Source organism: Temnothorax nylanderi, unplaced genomic scaffold (assembly GCF_030848795.1).
Source record: "Temnothorax nylanderi isolate EJ_2023f unplaced genomic scaffold, tnyl_v1.0 TNYL_tig0023_pilon, whole genome shotgun sequence".
Classification (NCBI taxonomy): Eukaryota; Metazoa; Arthropoda; class Insecta; order Hymenoptera; family Formicidae; genus Temnothorax; species Temnothorax nylanderi.
This window is the reverse complement of record NW_027249085.1, coordinates 1,382,347-1,404,733: the sequence shown is the minus strand read 5'-3', so window position 1 is coordinate 1,404,733 and position 22,387 is coordinate 1,382,347. Positions and strand designations below refer to the sequence as shown.

Here is a 22,387-nt window from a genome sequence, read left to right as displayed (position 1 = left end):
TTTTGTTAGATAGAATGAGTCTTTTACTATTTGAGAAAGATTAAAATAATATTAGAAGAATCATCAACTTCTTACTATTCGAGAAAGATTGGAACATGGAAAGATTAGATTAGGGACAATGAATTATACAAGTAGAAATTAACCGGTTGAACCAACATATAATTAATGTCATAAAAGTACCACGCATTTTAGTACTTGCATAGAATGATACACGATAAATAATATTGCAGACTTTATACATTATGTACAATATCAATTTGAGCTCGTATTGTAAGAGCAAGTTAGTAATCACTCTTAAAGAAAATGGGCCATTGGGTCCTCGTCGCGTTTGCGTTTCATTTGATAGGCTTCTATCTCCTCAGCTGACAATTCCTTCGCCTCGTACATGCTGTTGTACGGACGTTTCCTCTCATCTATCTGCAATATTCTGTCCGCTCGCTTCGCATTTTCCTCCTCCTTCCTCAGCGCTTCCTTCAGTTTGTCCTCATCTTGCTCCGCGTTATTTCGTTTTTTATTTCTGCGGTTTTCCTTCCGTTTCTGTTTCTTCAATTTCCGTTTAGCCGCTCTACTCTGCTTTTCCGTTTTGTCTCTTGTATCCTCATCCTCGGACGGGGATTCGCTGCTGGAAGTACGATTGTCCTCGACTGTATCCGGTTTATCGTTCGTTTCTTCCGGTTCAGATGGAACGTTATCTGGTATACCGTGGCGACCGTGGCTCACTGCCTCCGCCGCTTTCTTCCCTGACTCTCCGGTACAATATGAATTTTTAATGAAGGAGTAACAGCACTTGTAAGCCCACTTTCCATCTTGCCAGTAGGAACCCCAGATTGACGTGTGATTATTTGGATAAATGTCCTCTTCATATTTAGATCGTATCACCTGTCTATCCTGTCCCTTAATTATTTTGCCGTACCTCGAATATTCAACATAGTGCTCAGTCTGCGCGAGTAACAGGGGCTTTGGTGGCGCTTGGAGATGCTCTTCACCTCCGTAACGCTCGATCACGCTGTCGCGCGCCTTGTCCTTGAGCTCGTCGCGTTTCTTGTCGTACTCCTGCTTCAGTAACTCAAGTTTCGTAGGCTCGGCCAACAAATGTACGTCGACTCCTTTCTCGTGCGCGTCCCAAGCGAACAATTGCGCATTGGCGTGTTGCTGCGTGTCTCCCGAGAATCGCGCGGAGTTCTCGCCTTTGAAATCCACCTCGCGTTCCGTACCGGCGTAAGGATTATCTCGCATAGATCTGGTCTTTGGATCGTAATACGCCGAGTTTGGATCGAGATTGCGCAGATACTTGGCGGTGTCCTCCCGAATCCGGAGATTTCTGACGGTGATGCGCTGCTTGGAGTCGACCTTCGTCCCAGGCATGTCCACTTCGTCGACATATTTATCCTCGTCCTTGTCCGAGTCCTGCTCGTCGTTCTCCTCCTCGGCGTTGAGCTTCTCGGCGCGCATCTGCCTCTTGGCCTCCTCTATTTTCTGGTACTCCTCGACGATCGCTCTGTGCTCGGAAGGATCGTAACCGGCCCACCTGTCCCTCTTGCCGTCGTAGTCCATCGACAGGTCGGGCTGGCTGAACTCGTCCGGTGCTATCTTCGAATTGGTGTACTTGGCGCCGACCTTGCGCGGCCTCTCCATACAGTCCTTCCTCTTGTGAGTCATCGCGCCACAATTCTCGCAGGCGCCCTTGCGATACTTGACGGCCGTTAGCGAGGCATCGACCCCGCGATTGTACCACGCGTCTATCGTGCTGAACTCCCTCTGTTTCTCGGGCTGCGGTCTCTGGTGCTTCAGGGTGGGACCCTGAGAGCCAAAGTACCACGGTGTCGCGCTGATATACTGCGGGATGTGCGGATTGATGTCTTTACCCTCCTCGTCGACGGCCGCGGGGGCCGTGCCAGCCTTCCTCGCCTCCTCGAGCTCCTTCGCCTTTCGCCAGTCCTCCCTGCTCTTCTTCCGCGGCTCATCGTCGAACGAGCTCTTGTTCTTCAAGATGCTCGACACGGTTACGTTTGCCGACGAATTGGCCATTCTACCACAACTCTGCTTACTTTTCAGAGGACAGCGTTTACTCGACTGCTCGACGTCTATTGACGCTATTGACAGTGTTTACATCTGAATCTGTATCGATATCGAAATTGCTTTTGAGGTTACTTCCGCTCTGCTGACACGGCTGACACCACCACTGCTGACAACAGTCGCACGTGATGCACGCGATCTAGTAAATTACCAGAATTGCACCACTCAGCGCGCAGCAATGGCGGTAGATCCTTCATTGCTGATTGGCTATTATCGCACATGTGACTACGACATGTTGTTGCCCTAACCTCTATACCGCCATTTTTGTGTTTACAAAATGCCATATAAGACGTAATTGTCAGATCGTCACCAATTGTCACCAGTATTTATCAACGGGCGGACATGAGTTAACGTGCGACTTGGTGTACGACAACGACATGGAAAAAGACATCGAATTATATTAAATTATAATCGTACGCGACGCACGAACGACAGTGCAAGAAGACAAGTACATATACATACAAGAGTTGTCAATCTTGTAATTAATATCACGTACTTGGTACTTCCGCATCGTTATATCGTCTTCTGCGAGAAAAATGTGGTTCTATTTTCTATTCGTCGTTTTCGGCATTTTCGATGTCGCAATGGCTTCCAACAATTTCGACTTCGGTGACACTCTGGCGTTGATCTTAGGATTGACCATCGCGATTGTCGGATTCTTCGCCTGCATGGGGGCTTATGCGAGGAGGCGAAACCACTTTGAATCTCTGTGATGCTTCGCAATGCTTCGCAATCGTCTTAAACATATCCAACGGTAAGTATAACATTTTGACTTTTGACATCCAGGATAGAATGTTTGAATTTTTTTAATATTTTCCCTCCCTACGAAGATTTTCGACATTCGATTGTAATATATTTAAAACGCTGTTTGTAACATGAGAATCACCGTCTGAATCGTTAATTTTTATTTAATAGTTCTTGGGATATTAATCTGTTATTTGGCCCATCTTATATGTTTGTTATTAATATTAGTATTTGTTATAATTAGTGTTAATGCAATAACGTAATTCTTTCATTATCTACATAAAATATAATACTTGTAAGATAATATTTAAAAATATTTTGGTTATAGACAATAATATTGTCTTATTATAATTACAGTATAAAAGAGATCTGACCTATTGAGGAAGATGACGGCTAACAAGCACAATTTAAGGTTTTTTGTATATACAAAGACAGTTTTTAAAAAGATTAGACAATATTTGAAATACATTATAATGATGTATTGATGTATTTGTATGTAATGTCTAATATATCTCTATAATGTAATAAAGAACGTGAGTAATAAATAGCATTTTCATTATTATTCCAGTACTAAGAAGTTTGATGATATTGAGCATGGTGGAAGAAGACAAGTAGTCTGTATCATACGTTTATTTATTTCTCTCTGTTAAGTCTTATCGTATAGTAATTTTTACATTTAACGTCTTTTGATGAAGGTCGTTTGATAAAGTAAAGCTTCAGCCTGTTTTACAATATTGTACGAGGTACAGAGATATATTATTGAAACCTTTGTTTTAATCATGGTATTGATAACTGTTTTTGATAACTAAAATTAATTCATTAATGTTTTTATTTACGTGGGATAATATCTTCAAACAAATCCCTTGAAAAAATAAAACATTTGAAACAAAATATCGATAGTCAGTATACTTATTCGAATTGTATTTTCAAATTATTTTAATGCATATTAAAATTATTCAAGATTATATTTTTTATAATTTGTTTCTTAGCGTTTGTGTGGAAATCACTTAACAATCATACCCTCCGCTTGAAATCTCACATTCTCTTTCGTTGCAATACAATTCTGGAAGTAAACTCTTAATTTTATATACATATAATAAAATGTGTATTATTCCCAGTAAGTAGAATATAATTATTGATGCAATGCAAAAACGAACCACGTTGATCGCCGGAAGAAGACCCGATGGACATTCGATCTCCTAGGAAATTCAAGTCCTGGAATTAGGAACGAATCACATTGGCTGCCCGAAGAAAAGCCCGGTGAACAAGATGTCCTATTTTAAAAAAGAAGAAGCTCAGACGAATAGAATATGAGAAAGGACAAGAGATCTTGGCCTGATAATTTGATATTTCCGTGACTAAAGAATACTCGCGAAATTTGTCATTCTTTACAAATAAAGCTCCGTTTATTAACTACTTGCTTCTATCCGTTTCTTAGATGTCAACGAAATTTGACATAATAAACAGCCATTTCTCATATCAAATTACACAATTGAGATTTGCTAGACGTAATGCAACACCGATATTCGAAAAGAGAGAAGGTACGTAGCCATTTACGAATGAGTTACCGAAGAAATTTAAGCCGACTCGGTTAAAATCAATGTCCACTAAACTCATACACGGTATTCAATGATGACGATTAGATTTGTCATCTCGGATAATAATCGTATAAAGACCTAATTTAATCTCAATCCATGTAATATACATATATAGATATATATAATAAACTATTGCTATTTTGGGAACATTTCAACAGATTTTAATGTGATTTTAATATTGTGACATAAAAGCACCAAAAAGAAGTCTTATACTTAAAAAAAGTTTAATCTCAGCACAGAAATCACCAAGTTCAGGGTAGCCTCGAGAGTCACGTGTCAGAACGAATAATTTAAAACACTTCCCTTTTAATGACGGTTGCAGCAACAATCCTGACATCCAATCATACGATAATTACATAAACAATTTTCGGTATCATTAAATAATATTAATGGAAACGAAAAATCTATAAAATCCGATTTAAAAAACTAACGATAACGATCTGTTGGTAAGGTGTGTATAATATATTCAGCAGTGAGCAGTCGTCGCATTGTAATCGAATTAAAACTGTAATTGAATGTTTCGCTACCTGAAATGATGTGTCACAGATTACCAAGAACTAGAAAGGAAATTTTTAATACGTGGCTCCAGTATGTTGACAGTAGTACATCTTAGATTGATTAAAAAGATAATAGTCGGACTGTCAACACGCATTTGTCAATGGTCTACAGATGGCATCGGGCAATTTATCTCAGTTACATCATATATATATCAAAATAAACAACGGTAGATAAAACGGCTACTACCAGCTTTAAAAGAAGATATAATAATCCTCAATATAGTAAACGAGATACATGGGTTTGCTAACTAGTAACACATGACTTTTTTTCTTTAATTGAAATAGGCAAAATCGCTAGAAATACATTAAAGCATAACAGTGACTATATTAATCATATTTCTCTCTGCCTATTTTTTTTCGTCTCCAACACACACATACCCGCACAATTATACGCATACATACGCGTTCGCGCATACATACTCGCATAAAGCTATACACACACTCCCTTTTCATTCTATCTCTCCCCCATTTCTTTTTGCCCCTTGCCCCTTGTCCCTATCACTCTTTCTCGACACATCCAGCATACAGTAACAGTTATACACATATACCGAGCAGAATGGCCATATGCCATTTCGATCGTAAGACTAGCGGAGGCCTGTACTAATGTGAGCTGTGCTACTAAAGGAGTCGGGTCAATAGTAGAATCCCTTAGAGGTCTCAGCGAAGGAAGAGTTTTCTTTTTTTCTTCTTTTTTTGTTTTTAACGCATCGAAGCACAGTACATGTAAAGGCCTCTATCTCAAGTTCCTGCGTTGCATTCGGAAAATTTATATATATATATATATATATATATATATATATATATAAGCGAAAAAGCGATATATATATATATATATATATACATATATCGCTTCTTCGCAGTATCTTCCCATATTATTTCCGCTTTACTTCCGCTGCGAGGCACATATCGTAATAATATCATGCACACGCTCAGATAGCGAGAATATTTGATATTTTGTTTAATATACGCAAGTGCGTCGTACATCGAAAAACATTACATATAGTTCCACTCATGTTCTTTTATTTTTTTATTTTTTCGATCCGTCTTCGCACCTTTATAATAATGTCTAGCAATGGCGCGCGCATTTCACAGCAAATTATATATTCGGGTTACATTCGTGACGATAACGATGCAAAACTCTGCACTATAAACAGTACTGAGTTAAACTAACGCGTTAAACTAAGAACGAACGCAGATTGACCGAAAAATATAGAAGCGTGTGAGCCGAATGTTGCGTTATTGATCCGAATGCGAAGGAGGAATCGTTGAGTTTTCGACGGTGGTCGAGTGGTGCGGCTCCGCCGTCGGAGGCGTATCGTCACGCGAAGAACTTGTCACATGAGACGTGGCAGGTGTCGCCGGCTGAGATTGAGTCGTGGGCGGCGTATATATCAGCCGGTAGCCAGCTGGCAAAAAGAAACCGCCGTGAGGTGTGCAGCTGAAAGTCTGAAAATTCGGTAGCGGCTGGCCCTCGTGATACTGTATGTAGGCGCTTGTCGCGCCGGGTATCGATAAGGGCGCGGGCGCGGATAACGGTCCAGTTGTCGACGGGATATTCGTTCCTTCTGATAATATAGGAGCGAATTGGTACTGCGTCGGATTTCCAACCGCCGTGCTGTGCGTCGTATCAATACTCTCGGATATATCATTCGAGCAGTTATTACTTTGCTGAGAAACTACACTTTGCATATTTTCAGAAGGCACTACTGGAATTGGAATAACATAAGCATGCGGTATTCCAGCCGATGCCTGCTGCGGTTGAAGCTGCAGTGGAGTCTGCTTCAATTTCTGCATGGCCAGCCGTAAAGTCTCATCCGTGTCCGGATAGTTGTTCGGCCCTTTCTGCAGGGGAGTCTGCGGCGCTGTACCAAACATCAGATAGTCCTCCGTTCCTGGAATTCTAGGTCCTGTCAAATAACAAAGTGACACATCAATTACAATATGCATTGTACAAATAAGAATACGTGTATATATATATATATATACATAATGAATGATTTTAACGAAATTAATTACTGACCGGAAATATTTGTTGCAACCGTATGATAAAGCAACGGATGATGCTGATGATGAAGCGCGCTTGCTTGTTGCTGTATAAGCAATTGTAGTTGTTGTTGTTGGAAACGTTCCAACTCTTCCCTGTGTCTTCTTTGCAATGTTTCTAGTTCCGAAGTTTGTCTGTATATAATAAAAATTGTTCTATATTTTTTAAAAAGTAAGCAAATCGTGAATTAATATCTATAATTTATCTTTATCTTCCTAGCTTTCGAAATTTTAGATGTATCTTTGCATACGTTCTGTTAAATAAAAGAATAAATTTAAATGTCACGATCTAAATATTTTTACCTTTTTATAAGTAATTGGTATTCTTCACTCGGTGTAAGAGCTACAAATCTCTCTTCTTTTTCAGGCTGTAATGTCAGATAATAAATTATTACCATCTGATTGCCTTATTTTTATTATAATTAATTTCATAATTCTTATATTTTTATTTGACAATAATAATAAAGCTATAAAACTTACTTCAATATTTGAAATATTAGTACCATGAATTGCCTGTACAGTTGGCGGAACAGAATTCTCTCGACTATGAAGTATTTGTGCAGATACACCTATAATTAGTAAATATATGTCATATATCTCTATACACAAAGAGGTTCTTATATATTTATTATTATATTTATTTAGTTTTTGCTTTTTCGTCGTTTAAATAAAATCTCTAACCATGTAGATCATCTGTATGATGGGAAAGAATATTTTGCCGTTCTAAAATTTTTAATTCTTCCGTTTGTTGTAATTGAGACCTTGCAGCATCAACAACCTGTTGTTGATTAACAGCAGCATTGCCATGAGTAGGCGGACCCGCAACTTTAGAAACCACAAATCTTGATATTTTTCTAATAGGTTGAGTAGGATTCGCCTTCTGTAAAATTAATGTTTCAACATTATTTAAAAAAAGCAGACGTATTATAAAATAATTTCTATCATAACTTTGCTATATTTTAGAAAGCAAAAAGTGTGACACCAAACGCAAAACATTGCAGAAAATAGACATTACCTCATTAGTAGCGTCTTGGAGTTCTGCCTGAATTGGAGTATTCGTACCAGACCGTGGTGTCGCGATATTAGGAGTGACAGTAGCCACAGGTACCACTGACACTGGCTGGGCAGTCGTCAACAAATTTTGCACAGATTGTTGCGTTTGTACAGATGTAGGCGGTGTTAATGGTTGATTCGGAGCTGCTGAGAAAACCGATCCTCTGTGATGAATCTTAGCCAATTCCTGCTCCAGTTCTTGTAAACGGGATCCCGGCCTTTGAGCTCGCATCTTTACATTTTCTTTGCTCGGGCTCATATTTTCGGACCCTGCAGGAGCTCCTGGTGTTGGACTGTCAAGGGAACATTCCACATTCTGAAAAGAAATTTTATACGGATACTTTTGGGACAACGAGAATCACCAATTGCGTATATCAAGTATAATACACCATAAAAAGACTTACAGTTTGTGAAAGTGCACCAGAACTGTCTTGCGTTATAGTGGAACCCTCGATAGTCGTGTCGGCTTGCGTATCGGTGAGAATAGTTGAGGAATGTATTGTTGTTTGAGGAGATAACGGACATGCGGCATTCGCAGACGAAACTGGCACGCCAATATTATATAGTTTCTGTTGCAAAGAATGCATATACGCGTCGTATCCACCAACCACCTGATTATTATGAGGTGTGGCAGGATAGCTTATAGGTGGTGTACCAACGTTCAGCGATTCCGACGGCTGACTTGTCAATTGTACAAGTTTCTGATGTAAGTCAGCTATAGTTTGCGGTCCTGCACCACCTCCAACAGTACCGACGCAGTTTATATCCGACATTTTGTCCAACGAATTCTGTTGACTGAGTTTGCGGTGTTGCTGTTGCTGTTGCTGCTGCTGTGATTGCGACAACTGTTGTTGCAGAATCGATGTAGAATCGATGGATTCAACAAGAGTGTGCTCAGGCGTCACATCGTGACTGGAATTCTCATTTTCGGATGTAAGTAACTGGCAATCGGAACTAGCACGGCGTATACTGAAATGATGAAGTAAACTTTAAAAAGACAAGTTATATAAAGCGTTTCATATTTCGTGTCGTTTTTCTTCTGTATTGTTGCTATCGAATTGAATCGATAAATGTACATACCAATTTGAACTCGAAGATTCCAGATTCTCAATTTCCGAAGATTTGGCCAAATGCTGTTCCGGAAGCTTTAAATGTAAGTGTGATTGATCTAATATGGCGGGAGATTCACTGTGTTGTTGGTCTTGCATGATCTGCTGATGCATTTGCGGCTGCAAAGGAATTTGTTGTAACTGCAATTGATTTGGCAGCGGCTGCAGCTGATTTGGTTGTACATGTCGTATCGGCTGCTGTAAAGGAGTTTGATTAGTCACGATCCAATTTCCTTGAGCGGTCGATTGAGTCGATACACTCTGAAGAATGGACTGCACCATCTGTGACTGCGCGTCAATCTGTTGAGGGATTGTTAACGGAACCGACTGTGGTATCGGCTGCACTTGATTCTGGTGAAGCACCTGCTGATTTTGAAACGCTTGCTGAAAGTTCTGCTGTCCCTGATATCCCTGATGCACGATCTGCCCTTGATAATTGTGTTGAATAGGCGGTTGAATTTGCAGTTGACTCGCCTCCGGTTGTATTGGCTGAAAATACTGTTCGGATTGCACAGGTTTGTAGTCGACCGATGCGGAAGCGGCAACGTTAGGAACAGCAGCTGGTTCGTGGCTGGTCAAAGGATGAGGCGTGGCAGATTTGGATTTCGGATTGGAAAGTATATTTGCTAAATTTTGCGCGAGATCTGGAAGCGTCGAGGACATCTCTTTCGTTTTAACGGGGACTTTAGGTGTGGAAATGTCTGCGGCAGCAACCGGATGTACAGAAGCAGGTACCGGCATGGATGGAGGCATGGTTCCCGGAACATGTTGCACGTTTTGATGAGATTGAGTGGTTTCTATAGCGCTTTGCGGCAACGGCATTGTACCGGGGATGTCTTGCGAAACAACTTGTATGTGTTGCATATGTGTTACAGGTATATTAGTTGTGTTCACGCCTTGCCTCTTTTCCTCGGCTATGCCGGACGATTCCAAAATTTGAGAGTCTGTGGATAAACTCGACACTCTACGATTTCGATCGTCCATAATCGTTGATTGTACCGGTTGCATATGGCCCGATAGCATCACATACTGCTGCGTCGGAGGCTGCATCTGTTGCGGGATGAATTGCTGAACCACCGGACGCTGGACCTGCATCTGTTCCGCTTGTACGTGCATCTGCATTATGCCTTGCTGTATAGGAATTTGCTGCTGTGGTGGTTGCATTACAACATTGGGTTGTATCATCGCTTGATTTGGATACTGCGCCTGTGTTTGGACTATTCCATTCGAATGGAGCGGTTGAGGCTGCAACTCCTGCGAATTAACCGGCACAAAATGCTGCATACTAGCTTGAGGTATTTGTTGCGACGTTATCGTAGATCCCTGGACGATTATGGTATGCTGGTTCGACTGTCCGATAGTCGTGGTTTGTTGCACGTGTCCCGTTACTTGTTGCAGAGTTTGCATTTGAATAATGCTCTGCTGCAGTCCGATCGACTGTTGTCCCGGCTGTAAGATTTGTTGCGTGCTGTCTGTCTGTTCTATGGCATACGGAATATTCTGAACTATTGTTTCGTTATTGCTAGTTAGTTCGTGCGTCGTTGCACTCTGAATTTCTAAAACATTTGCCTCCGTGTGGTTCATTTGTTCCTCATTTTTCAATATAAACTCCGCGTTCGTAACAGGTGCGACAGATTGCGATGCTGACTGCGACATTGCGATATTTGTACGATCTGTGCTTTCACCGGCAGAAGATTCCCCTTCAAGTGCGATATTTTTTTGTTCGATCACAGGACTAACTAAGAAGCGAGAAACTTTGCGCATTGGCGTCGGTACCGTTAAAGTCGATATCTCTGCAGCAACGTCGGGCGCATTTATCTCTTTAGTTATTCCAGATTCCTTATTTGCATCTACTCCATCTTGCTGTTCTTGAGATTCTTTCGATGCCTCACTTGCATGACTTGCGCTCACTATTGTATCCTGTATTTGAGTCTGAGCGTGCGTTGTAGTCGTTTGATAAGATTTAAAGGCCGAATTACTAGCATCATCCTGAATATTATGCTGTGCTTCGACAACTGTTTCCGCGGACGTTGCAGAAACGATAGTTTCTTGATTATCCGTCGGGTCACTCGGTATATTTGTAGGTGTTAAAGTGTCGGTATTTTGTGTAGATGTGGATGACCTCCTGGAAGCTTCGGCTGACGTATTTTCGGCACCGGCTTGACTATCAGGAGTCTGAGCGACTTGCTGCTTCTCCAAACTGGTATTGGCAATATGAGAAATAATCTGATCGATCGGCAACAATTTCGTTGGAGTAGAAGTATTTGAAGTTTCGTCTCTCTGAAATGGATAAAATATTCATTATTATTTCAAATACTTGGTAGTAGATAAATATATAATAAACAATGACCTGTGTGTATATATCCAATATATTTAATAAACATATTAACAATTCTGCATCATAAACTTCCAAGATATATCTTACATTATTATCAAATTTCTTATTTAAAAAAAGTATTTTAAAGACATTCATGAAGAAATAATTTTATAAAAATATGCATTGTAAGAACATCTTTGCTCTTTTATTTACACAATAGAAATAACAGTTTACCAAATTTTATTATAGTGCAATATTTAAAATATGATGCAAAATATGTTCTTATGTACGAGAACATAACGATTATTGCAATATTTATAAAATGTTTCTAATCAAGACTGTCGTAAAAAATAATAGGTTTTCATAAAATAAAAATACGCAGAATTATTTTTCAATATATAAATCAATACATTCGATGAATACAGCACACAAAATAATATTATAATATGCGTATACGTGATTGCTTTGTACATATACGTTGTACATATACTGTAATGATGTAAGATAATCTGCGAAAAAAAGGTGTAAAAAATATAATGTAAATCAATCCCAAGAAAGTTCTGACATTTTCAAAAAATTTCCAAACACGAAAATCAATTTCCCGGTCATAGTTTCATCGAAATCACGCGTCTAGTACTCGTTTCTTTCTGTGTTATGAAAGAAATCAGTGTGTTACCGTAAAAAATAAAAACTTTTTTAAATCTCGAAACTTTCTTAGATTTCTGCATACATAATGTGAACCTATAACAAGACAAAATTATAATGGCCTAACAAGTGTCCGAGTCTGGGCATAATTGGTTGCAAGTGTAACAAAAATGAAATGCATAAGCGTCCACGAATATAACTCTGAAATGTAGGAGAAACAGGAGAAGGGACGGTGGGATCGATGAACTCACCGAACGGTGTCTACGGTGGACTTTGTACGACGATCGGTGGCTGCTTTGACGTGTTAGCGAGCCATGTCTCACCTGCTGCGTCCAAAACCATACACACCAATTATATATGCATACCCTTGATTCTATATTGAAAATTTATGTTCCACACAAAGTCCCCTATGCTATTTTAATATTACTGCCCTGGATTATATTTCGATTTTAAATGGAAATGCAAATTGGTCCATTTGAGGAGAAAATGACCACATTACTTATGCGAATCATTGTCTTGGACGCATCTGTATGTTTAAAGAGCACATAAAAATTTCACGCGATGATAAAGAAAGTAATCGCGAAAATTTTACAAAATATGATGTAAATATCATTTACATCACACACACTGCATCTTTGACGATGACATTAATGTCTAGCTTATTCTTTAATAGCTACAAAAGTTATACCTTAGCTGTATCGAGACTGTGGTCGCGATCCCTAGGACGTCGACTTGTAACCGGGCTTCCACCGGCAGATTGATCAGGTGGACCATGTGCTACCAAAGGTAGGGCTCGCGTAGGATCCAACCGCAATTGTTTGACAATGTCTTCGATTAATTCTACGAACGTCTCGCATTGAGATTGCGGCAATAGATTTTCAGCAACCTGGATACATTGAAAGAGAGAGAAGAAAAAGAAAAAATGATGTGAGACAAAAGGCAATATATAATTAAGTAAATCAGATGTCAAAATATATCCTTACCAAATTATTGGCAATGTCTGTAGGTACCATATCGTCTCGATCAAATTTAAAGGTAACAGTCTTTTGTTTACTCGTATCTAACTGGCACTCGACAGTCATTGATTGTCCTTCGCCACTACTGACAGACAAGACTGTTAATTTAATGCCCGGCTTCTTACGTTTAGTTCCTGTACGTTTTATCCGGCTTCTCTCGGAAGCGGGAACGCTTTCGGAATTTTCTGGCGTGACTCTAAAAAATAAAATATTGAATTAAGTTTACAATTGTTTTTACTCGTCTTTATTCTATCTTGTCTTACCCATCGTTTGACGCTACACTCTGCTGTGCAACGCCCGTTGTGACTGGAGCAGGTGTAGCAATTTGATCTTGCTGTAAATTAATTGGTAGATCTGGTGGCAGAGACAGCACTGAATCCATTGTATCTTGTTTTATCAGGGAAGACCTATCAGTCGTGGGACATTGATCCGTATTCGAAAGAAAATGTTGATGTTGCTGCTGCAGATTAGTGGATGATTGCGCTGAGACGTTCGCTATATTGGGCGTTATCGAAATAGAATTGGGCATGACATTCGCGCTTTGCGAATACTGCATTTGCACGAGAATATTTTGTTGAGACTGAGGCTGTGGGCCGGTATTGCCGAGCAAAGCGGGCGCGCTTTGTATATTGGGGATCGTCGAGGTCGGGACATTTTGCATATGAGTCACAGCCGACGTATTATTGACACTTATGCCCGATGGTATAGATGTTTGAACTTGACCTGTCGATGGGATGTATTGCGACTGTGAGGATGCGGGCATCGCGCCCGCGGGTAAACTCGTGTGAGAGTAAATCTGCGTCGCAGTTTGAGTGGACGATAAAATTTCTACGTGACCAGAGGGATTAGTAGACGTGGTATATGTGTGAAATATTTGTTGCGGCATGGTTTGCTGATACAAAGAACCCGCTGATACGTATCCCGAGGAACCAGTAGCGTTCTGCTGATAGTATTGCTGATTCTGAACAGGCGGCGAACCAACGGTATGTTGTTGATGTAACTGCTGAACATGCTGAAGTTGCGGTTGCGTCGCGTATTGCTGTTGCTGCGCGTGTTGTTGAAGCTGTTGATGCATGTGCTGCTGCTGTTGGGACAACATCTGCATTTGAGGCTGCATCTGTTGCTGTATCTGATGAGGAATTTGTTGTGGAACACTCATCTGATTCAACTGTATATATTGCTGTTGCTGTAGCTGCTGAACATGCTGCTGCTGCTGTTGTTGCATCTGCTGCGGCACCTGTGGAAATTGAGGTTGAGCCTGAACGTTTTGCGGAGTCGAACATTGCGGAGAATTCGCGTTCAAGCTCTGCGGAACATGTTGAGGATACTGTTGCTGTTGTTGCTGTTGATACTGCTGCTGTATTTGCTGTTGATACTGCATTTGTTGTGCTTGTTGGGACTGCACGACCGACGTTTGCTGTTGGATAATCGGTTGTTGCTGGACCATCTGAACCTGCTGCGCTTGTAAATTATGCTGTTGAGCTTGTTGAGCGGTCGATTGTAGTTGCTGTTGTTGAATGGGCATTTGAGTTTGTTGCAATTGCATCGGGACTGGATTTTGCATTTGCATATTAATATTAGATTGAATTTGTTGTTGCTGTTGCTGTTGCTGTTGTTGCTGCTGCTGCTGCTGCAATTGCATTTGTTGAAGAAGCAGTTGCTGCTGTAGCAAGTTCTCGGCGTTTGCAGCATTAGCTGCTGTGACTTCTGTGGCTGTGGCGGCAGTTTCCCTGTCCAAGCGTTCCTTCTCTTCTTTGGCTTTACGTTCCTCTCGTTCTCGCAATAGAGTGGTAATTTGCGATTTCAACATCTTAGCCACTGCTTTAGCATCTTCCTCTAATATCAGGCTAGATTTCGCCATCTCTAAAGCTACCTCTTCCGCGTTATCAGTCTGTATGTCAAAGTCAAATTGTATCGCCTCGTTTTCCTTGTGTTTGTTGCTGCGCTTCTTAGGATCCAGCACACGCAATCTAAACTCAACACGCGACAGCTCCATATCCGCAACCGCCGAATCCCGCGATACCATCTCTAATTTCAGTCCAACATCATCGGCGAAGAATTCGTGATTAAGTAAATCCTTAACAAGCGGTCGTTCTTCTTTCTTCAGACGTATACACATTTCTATGATATCACGTACCTCTGGATTTTCAACTTTATCGTAGCTCTGTGGTTTAACACCCTGTGTAATATAAATTGCTATTCAGAATATCATATCATTCCTCTTCATTATATGTTAAATTATATTCATAAAATTTATAAAGATAATTATCCCTCGTACGTAAATATCGATATCATAGACAACTAGAATTGTTCTAATTGACATAAAAGTTTGAAGTTGTAATACATGCTTACCGATACTACGCGTTTGTATATTTGTGCTGGTCCTGTACATTCGGAATATGGATACTCGCTAGTAGCCATCTCGAGCATACACATTCCGAAGGCATAAACGTCGACTGACTCGTCATAATGCTCCTCGTACATTTCAGGCGCCATAAATTCCGGTGTACCGATAACGCTTTTTGCAAAACTACGATTCTTCAATGTTGCAAGACCTAAATCGCCAATTTTCACGCTTCCTGTTGTACCCGTGATAAAAATATTATCACATTTCAAATCACGATGAATAATGGGCGGTGACCTAGAGTGAAGGAAGCTCAGGCCTTTCAAGATTTGCCGACACCAAGATTTTACTACTTTGGGATTAATCTTCTTGAACCTCCTCAAATATCTGTTGTAATGCAGCCAGTTAAAAACATGTACTACAATAACACTCTATAAACAATAAAGAACTTAACTCCATAAACAATAAAGAACTTACGTTTTCAATGTTCCCGATGTCATAAGTTCAGTGACTAGTACAATATATTTTCTACGAGTAAGTGTAACTTCCCAATAATCATAAAACCTTACAATATTCGGATGTTGTAATCCTTTTAACATTTCAGCCTCTTCCCTGAATCTCAATCTCTCTGTTTTATTCAATTTTTTCTCCTACAGAAAATAAGCGTTATTTTAAATGTATTATCTAAATAGATTTTCAATTTTTAATTATTTTAAAATAATATATTCAAATACTTGTCTCACTTAATAGACATATTGTACATATTTGAAAGGATATCTTACCTGCAACTCGCACCAAGCTACAGCTACGCCAGTTTGAGTATCTAACCCGCGATAAACAGTCTTGAAACTGCCACGACCAATTTCCTCTTCAAATTTCAGAAATCTTCCATCCGGTGAAATACCGACGGCTTTCTCCTCATCATCGTCGTCCTCGACAGTCTGCACCTTAACTTTCATTAATAAATTTTGCACCTCTTCCATTGCCATTGTTTTTTGCGACAATTTTTCATCCGCCTTAAAGTTTTCGTCGAGTAATGGACCAATAAAACCTTCCACCGTTTCCTCCTGCGTAACTATATCCTTTTCAGGATGCTCTCTTATTTCTGTCTCGTCTCGCAAATTTGTATTCTGCACCTCTCCCATCTCGGTGTCTAACGGCGGAACTTTGCCTAATTTACTTAACGATTCATGAAGCGCCTGTGCTGCTACTATGTCGCTGATGCTGGTGCCATCGTCATCGTATATCGTAACTCTTTCTTCCTCCACCTCTTTCTCTACATCCACCGTCTTGGTGTCGGCATCCGTTATCTCTTCCAATACCTTTGATGTTACAAACCTCGAATTCTTAATTACCTCTTCGCTTAAACCTGTGTTACTTTTGACCCTCGATATCTCCTCCTTCTTATCGCTACTTACGGTATTCAAAGGTTCTGTGGTCTCTTTATCTGCACCATTATCACCACTATCCGTGTACCCTACGGATTCTCTACTTTTTGCTTGTTTACCTTCACTATTATCGTTTGTGGAATTCATTTCTATCTCTGTCGATATCATAGTATCATTTACATCTTTTTCTATGTTAGTTGATTCGACGTCTTTACTACTATGATGTTCAATCATTTTCTCTCCAGAATTTGTATTTTTATGTTTCAGAACTTTTTGGTCGTTATTACTAATTGATCTGGCGCCGAGAGTAGAGCTCAACAATGATTTTTGCTTATCATTTATAATACTTTCCTGATTAACCGCATGAAATTCGTGTGAAATTGGCATAACATTTCTTTGTTCAAACTCATTTAAAATCACGTGTTGCACATCTGCAGCGTTCCTTGATGAATCGGTACGTTCTGCAAGAATATCACGTGCCACATTTGCTTCCTCATTTTTGCTGAATTTTGCTGATTTTACTTTACTAATTGGTGTAGAAGGTGTAGAACTAGAACCTATACATATATATATATAAAATATATAATAAAATTTCAATAGATTTATCTCTTATATATTGTACAATTTTATTTTAATCTTGAAAATTTTACCTGGTGTGGCAAACGCATTCTCCGTTGCTGCGATTGCTTCTTCAGCATCACTGAAACTACGATCATTTTCATGATCTAAGGATGATGAATTCACACTTTGGGTGGATGATCGATCAGAGATACGCAAGGCAGATAGTACTTTCTTTTTAGAAGATGGTGAACTGGTCGACAGACCGTTGCTAGTTATAGATAAAGAATCAGTACTCTGATCGTGTCGCTGTGCTCGAATTTGCTTTTTGGAAATACTAGCCGAACGACTTATATTGGATAATACCTGCATAAAACACAAAATGACATTAAATCACAATGACAATTTGAAGTATATGACAGTGATATTTCTCAATCGTGTTATACAATGAATGTTTGGACGTTTCCGTGTTAATTTAGCACATGCAATTTAACTAACCTTCCTATCACCTGTAGTGTTGGCACTAGGACCTGCCTGCGTGACAATAGCTAGCTTTCTTTGGCGTTTGTGATTGTGTGCGTGGATCCTTTGGGTCGTTACAACTGCGCAAGGGCCTCCGCTTTCCTGAGAGGCTAAGTGGCCCACTGCCAAACTAATGCCACTTTGGCTGCCAGTGCCTCCACTGGCCACCAGCTTGGGACATAAACTAGACAAGCCTCCGCCAGTTCCACCTGAAGAACGTTGCCTATTTGTCTCATACCTGAAATTCCACGAAGATCATTTTATATTAAACAGACCAGACAGAATCTATTTTATTTCACACAAGTATTTCATATAGGACAAAAAATACCCATTTCAATCTAATTTTTTCAACATTTGTTTTACTAAGATCTTAGGAAAAAAATATAAATTAATTCAAAGGTCAAAACATAATAAGTAACATAATAAGTAAATGTTTAAATTAATGAGAAGCTTGTTTCCATAGAATTTAATTTTTTTAATTGTAGAATAAAAAAAGCGTTTACACACATACACACATATATACATATATGTAACATCAGACATTAAATGACATCTATATGAAATGTCATACTTTTTCTATCAGAATTTTAGGTGATTTATTCAATCACATCTTATTTATTTAAACACACATACATGCACATACACACGCACAAAATTCTTCAAAAGAAAGTATAACTCTATATGGATGAGTCATCTAATATCTGTGTATCTCTGTTTTTAAGAATATCTTTTTTTTAACAGAAAAATTTTGAAGAGCAAAGAGTTGCAGAATACAGAAAAATCATATTTGTTATTTCTAAATCTGCTATATATACATGTGTATATAATATATATTTCTATGTTGCGTAGTTAGTAATATATTTATTAATATAAACTACTTATTTGTATAAAGCATTTTTGTCACATTGGTGCACAACAAGCTTATTATGTAATTATAATTAAGTATAGGTACTCTCGATTATTGAAACAGAAGAGTTTAATTCAATTGCAGAATAATAGCATTAAAAATATTAATTTATATGTAAATTAAATGAATCATCTTTTAATTTATATTTTTTCAATTTTATCATGATATCTTTACATCATCAATATTCATTCTACTCGTTACATCTAAAAAATAAATTTTGTAATTCATTGCAGATGTACTACATCAAACAAAGAAAAAACAATTTTGAGATTACACAGTCTTCATAAACATATGTACATACAAGATTAATATCCACTCTTCCCCTTGAATTATCAAGAGTCTACTATAGTAACAAAGTTACATAAATGCGCAATTAATAATATAATTTTGTAAAGCAGAATACTTAGAAAAATTAAACAGAAATTTATCGTAATTAGTTAGAAAAGAGATTTATAGATTACAATTAAAAAAAAAATAGTTTATAAATGAATAATAAAGTGTAACAAATGACAATGTAAGAAGCATGATTTTTGATACAGACATCATTATACCTGTCCTGCCTGCTGTGGCCAGATGAGAAGAATCCACGCACTGCGTTGCCTATAGCTGCTCTCTTTTTAGTCTCCCTATTTTTTTCTCTGTGTCCCCCAGATCCAGTGCTCACCTGATGATCCTGACGAGTACCTTTATCACTCTACAATAATACAAAAAATATAAAGAAATTATTCAAAATTATATCTGTATTTCTCATATTAAATAATTAATTGAACTTTTTAAATCTAATTTTTAATGACATGGAATCTATTTCAAGCAACATATCTTACATATCGTAACATAATGTTTAAGAACGTAAAACTTATTTAGAATTTATCAGGATGTAAAAATGTAAACAATAGAAAAATACACTATAAAAATATACATATGTAAAGATATACGTGTATACCGTAAAATCTTACCTTTAAACCAAGAAGCTTTATGTTTAAATTGGAGTTTGTACTTGTTGGGACAGGACTTAGGTCACACCGAAGCCGTCTGTGTGATTTTTCAACTACCGAGGGATCTTCGTCTACGTTCAATTGACTTCCAATCGAGAAAGCATGCGATTGCGTTAATATAATATCGTCTGTACTGTGCTTACAGTTGTTGCTCACTGAACTCACTGTCTTGCTGTCATTGTAGCATCTCGGCATTGCACATAACCAACTTTATTTAAGATCCTATTTCACAAAATTACTTTCCCTTTTCCCTTGCGCTTCTACACTCAGCTTCGCCCCGATGTAAAATTAGTAAGATTCATATTATCGTCGCCTCCTCAATGTAATCAAATTAAAACTTTTCCAATCGTGACTATATATCTCTTAACGAGCAGTCTTTGTTATGAGATTTAAAATATCCGTATCTGTAACATTTTGGACTTGGGCTACGTATCCCGCCATACAAATTGCCGAGAGCTGGATAGCAAATTTCTAGTACCCGAGAAACCGGAGAAACTGAAAGGATCTGAAATCAGAAAACAATTTCGTCCAATTATTGCATGAAAATTCTATTATAAATTAACATTTTTATTTTATGATAACAACAACATAGATCCTAAGTTGTAATCATAGAAATCCGTGTAATAAATAAGTTTAATTTAATAAAAATTGACTTGTTAATAGAAAGTTGTAAATAAATATGTAACATTTAGGCTGCTGTCCAATATTGACTGCCAGTACTGAAAATCTATAGTATACGTGATGTAAACTATAGATTTTCAGTACTGACAGTGTGAATATCGGAACGCGCCAACAAATACTATTGTCTTAATTGCAGAGACTATTTTCATCTGCAGTTTACTTCACGATACTTGGTGCATACTTGGAAAATATATTAAAAAATAGTTAACAAAAGTCAAATACGAGTGCCGATGCTGAGAGTCAATTCACACGGGAATATGTCTCTAATTATCTCCATCTGACATCAAAACACATTTGTTAACCGCTAGTTACGAACATTACCCGTTTAGCAATAAATCAAGAGTGACGGAGGTACATGCACGTAATAGACGCACGGACCCTAAACGGAGAATCGCCGCAAATCAATTTGCTATCAAACTATATCAACGGCATCAACGCGTCAATCAAGGGAACAGTCGTAGTCGTCAGAGACGTAGGAGCAATTCGGTGTTTTGATCGGTGAAACATACACGCGCGCGAGCGTGCCGCAAACAAAGAGACACGCGGAGACACGTTTCTGCGAGACGTTAAAGTCGCAGAATGTTGTCAAGTACCGTCAGTACCGTGGGGATACGCCGCTTGAAAAATATGACAATATATAGGGTGTCTCGACACGCACCAACACGCGCGCAGCGCGCACACAGAGAGATGCACGGCACGGAGGCGTATATACGCGCGTACGTGCGCGTGTCACACACCGACACAGTCCAACGGCGCGCGCGACCCGTTGACACGGGGGCCACGGGGGCCACGGGGGGCAAAGGAAGCCGCGTTTACACGGCGGTCGAGGGAGATCTCGCGCGGGCGCGCGCGCGCGCACACACATAACACGCACACAGAGCCTCGCAAATCAAACGACGCACACCCGTTCGTTACACATGCACGGCGAACGGCGAGGCGCACGGCGCACGGCGCACGGCGCACGGCGCACGGTGGCGTTAAAGCACCGCACGCGCGAGAGACGGAGAAGATAATGTGACATCTATCCCAAAAATATCGCTCGTCGCGACGTTTTGCGCGCATCGTATCGCAAATCGCGAGGGCGACGTGCCGTCGGCCGTCGGGCGGGCGAGGTGGCGGCGAGGCGGCGGCGAGGTGGCGCCGAGCGCCGAGGCCGAGGCCGCGGCGCCCCGCGGCACGTCATGCGGCGCGCCGTTATTTTTGACTGATAATGTATCTCGCCAACGATGCCCGCGCGACGTATACATGTGACGCGGAGGTGCGAGAGAGAGCGAGAGAGGGAGCGAGAGAGAGATGGCACGAGAGAGCGGAGCCAGTACCTACTTCGGCCACGGGTTTTCATGCGGGGGGAGAATCAGCGCCCGTCCGCGCTGAGCGCTCTCGTATTTTCGTTCCTACCGGACACGGGCCACGGTCATTCCTGGCAACCCGCGCCCCGCGGTTGCGCCAGGTTGCGCTCAACGTAACGGCACTCCGTTTAAAATCCCTCAGCCAGCCGGTACTCACATTTGTGTTGCAGACAATTCGCCCCGACTACACCCAAATAACCACCATTTTTTTTTTTCTCTTCCACCACTGAACGCTACGCACTCTCACGGTGCTATGCGCAAAGCGGCAGTGTGCGCGCTAATCGACGTAGCTCGGCCGTCTGACCACTCTTGACTCTGCCGCACTCTACCGTCTGGCGACCTGGCGACTGGCACCACTCACCACTGGAGGCCCGACTCACCCGACTGCCCCGACTGCGGCGACTGCCCCGAGACGTGTCGTCGACTGTCGAGTCTCGTGCGCGCGATGCTAGGTGGTGCCGATGCAGACCATCTCGGCCATGGAC

At 40.1% G+C, this 22,387-nt stretch overlaps 2 protein-coding genes across 12 annotated transcripts; both read right to left on the bottom strand.

Moving 5' to 3' along the window:
• Positions 1-138: 138 nt before the first annotated feature.
• On the bottom strand, positions 139-2,188 carry Slu7 (Pre-mRNA-splicing factor Slu7). Its single transcript, XM_071700812.1, has one exon. The coding sequence runs from the start codon at positions 2,026-2,028 to the stop codon at positions 295-297; it is 1,734 nt and encodes a 577-aa protein (XP_071556913.1). The 5' UTR covers positions 2,029-2,188; the 3' UTR covers positions 139-294.
• Positions 2,189-3,435: 1,247 nt separating this feature from the next.
• Wnk (Wnk kinase) lies at positions 3,436-22,338 on the bottom strand. Of its 11 annotated transcripts, none has more exons than XM_071700809.1 (21): positions 22,060-22,338; positions 19,834-20,377; positions 19,429-19,571; positions 17,947-18,208; positions 17,541-17,814; positions 16,285-17,447; positions 15,980-16,152; positions 15,511-15,889; positions 13,422-15,337; positions 13,126-13,354; positions 12,831-13,028; positions 12,394-12,468; positions 9,460-11,460; positions 9,152-9,378; positions 8,476-9,058; positions 8,034-8,387; positions 7,700-7,898; positions 7,499-7,587; positions 7,322-7,386; positions 6,996-7,153; positions 3,436-6,882 (listed from the first exon to the last, which is right to left on the bottom strand). In XM_071700809.1, the coding sequence occupies exons 2-21, from the start codon at positions 20,065-20,067 to the stop codon at positions 6,212-6,214; spliced, it is 9,393 nt and encodes a 3,130-aa protein (XP_071556910.1). In that variant the 5' UTR covers positions 20,068-20,377; positions 22,060-22,338; the 3' UTR covers positions 3,436-6,211. The 11 variants fall into 11 exon arrangements, with proteins under 11 accessions (XP_071556910.1, XP_071556911.1, XP_071556901.1 ...); XM_071700810.1 differs by having other exon boundaries at positions 9,152-9,375; XM_071700800.1 differs by having other exon boundaries at positions 9,152-11,460.
• Positions 22,339-22,387: the final 49 nt, after the last annotated feature.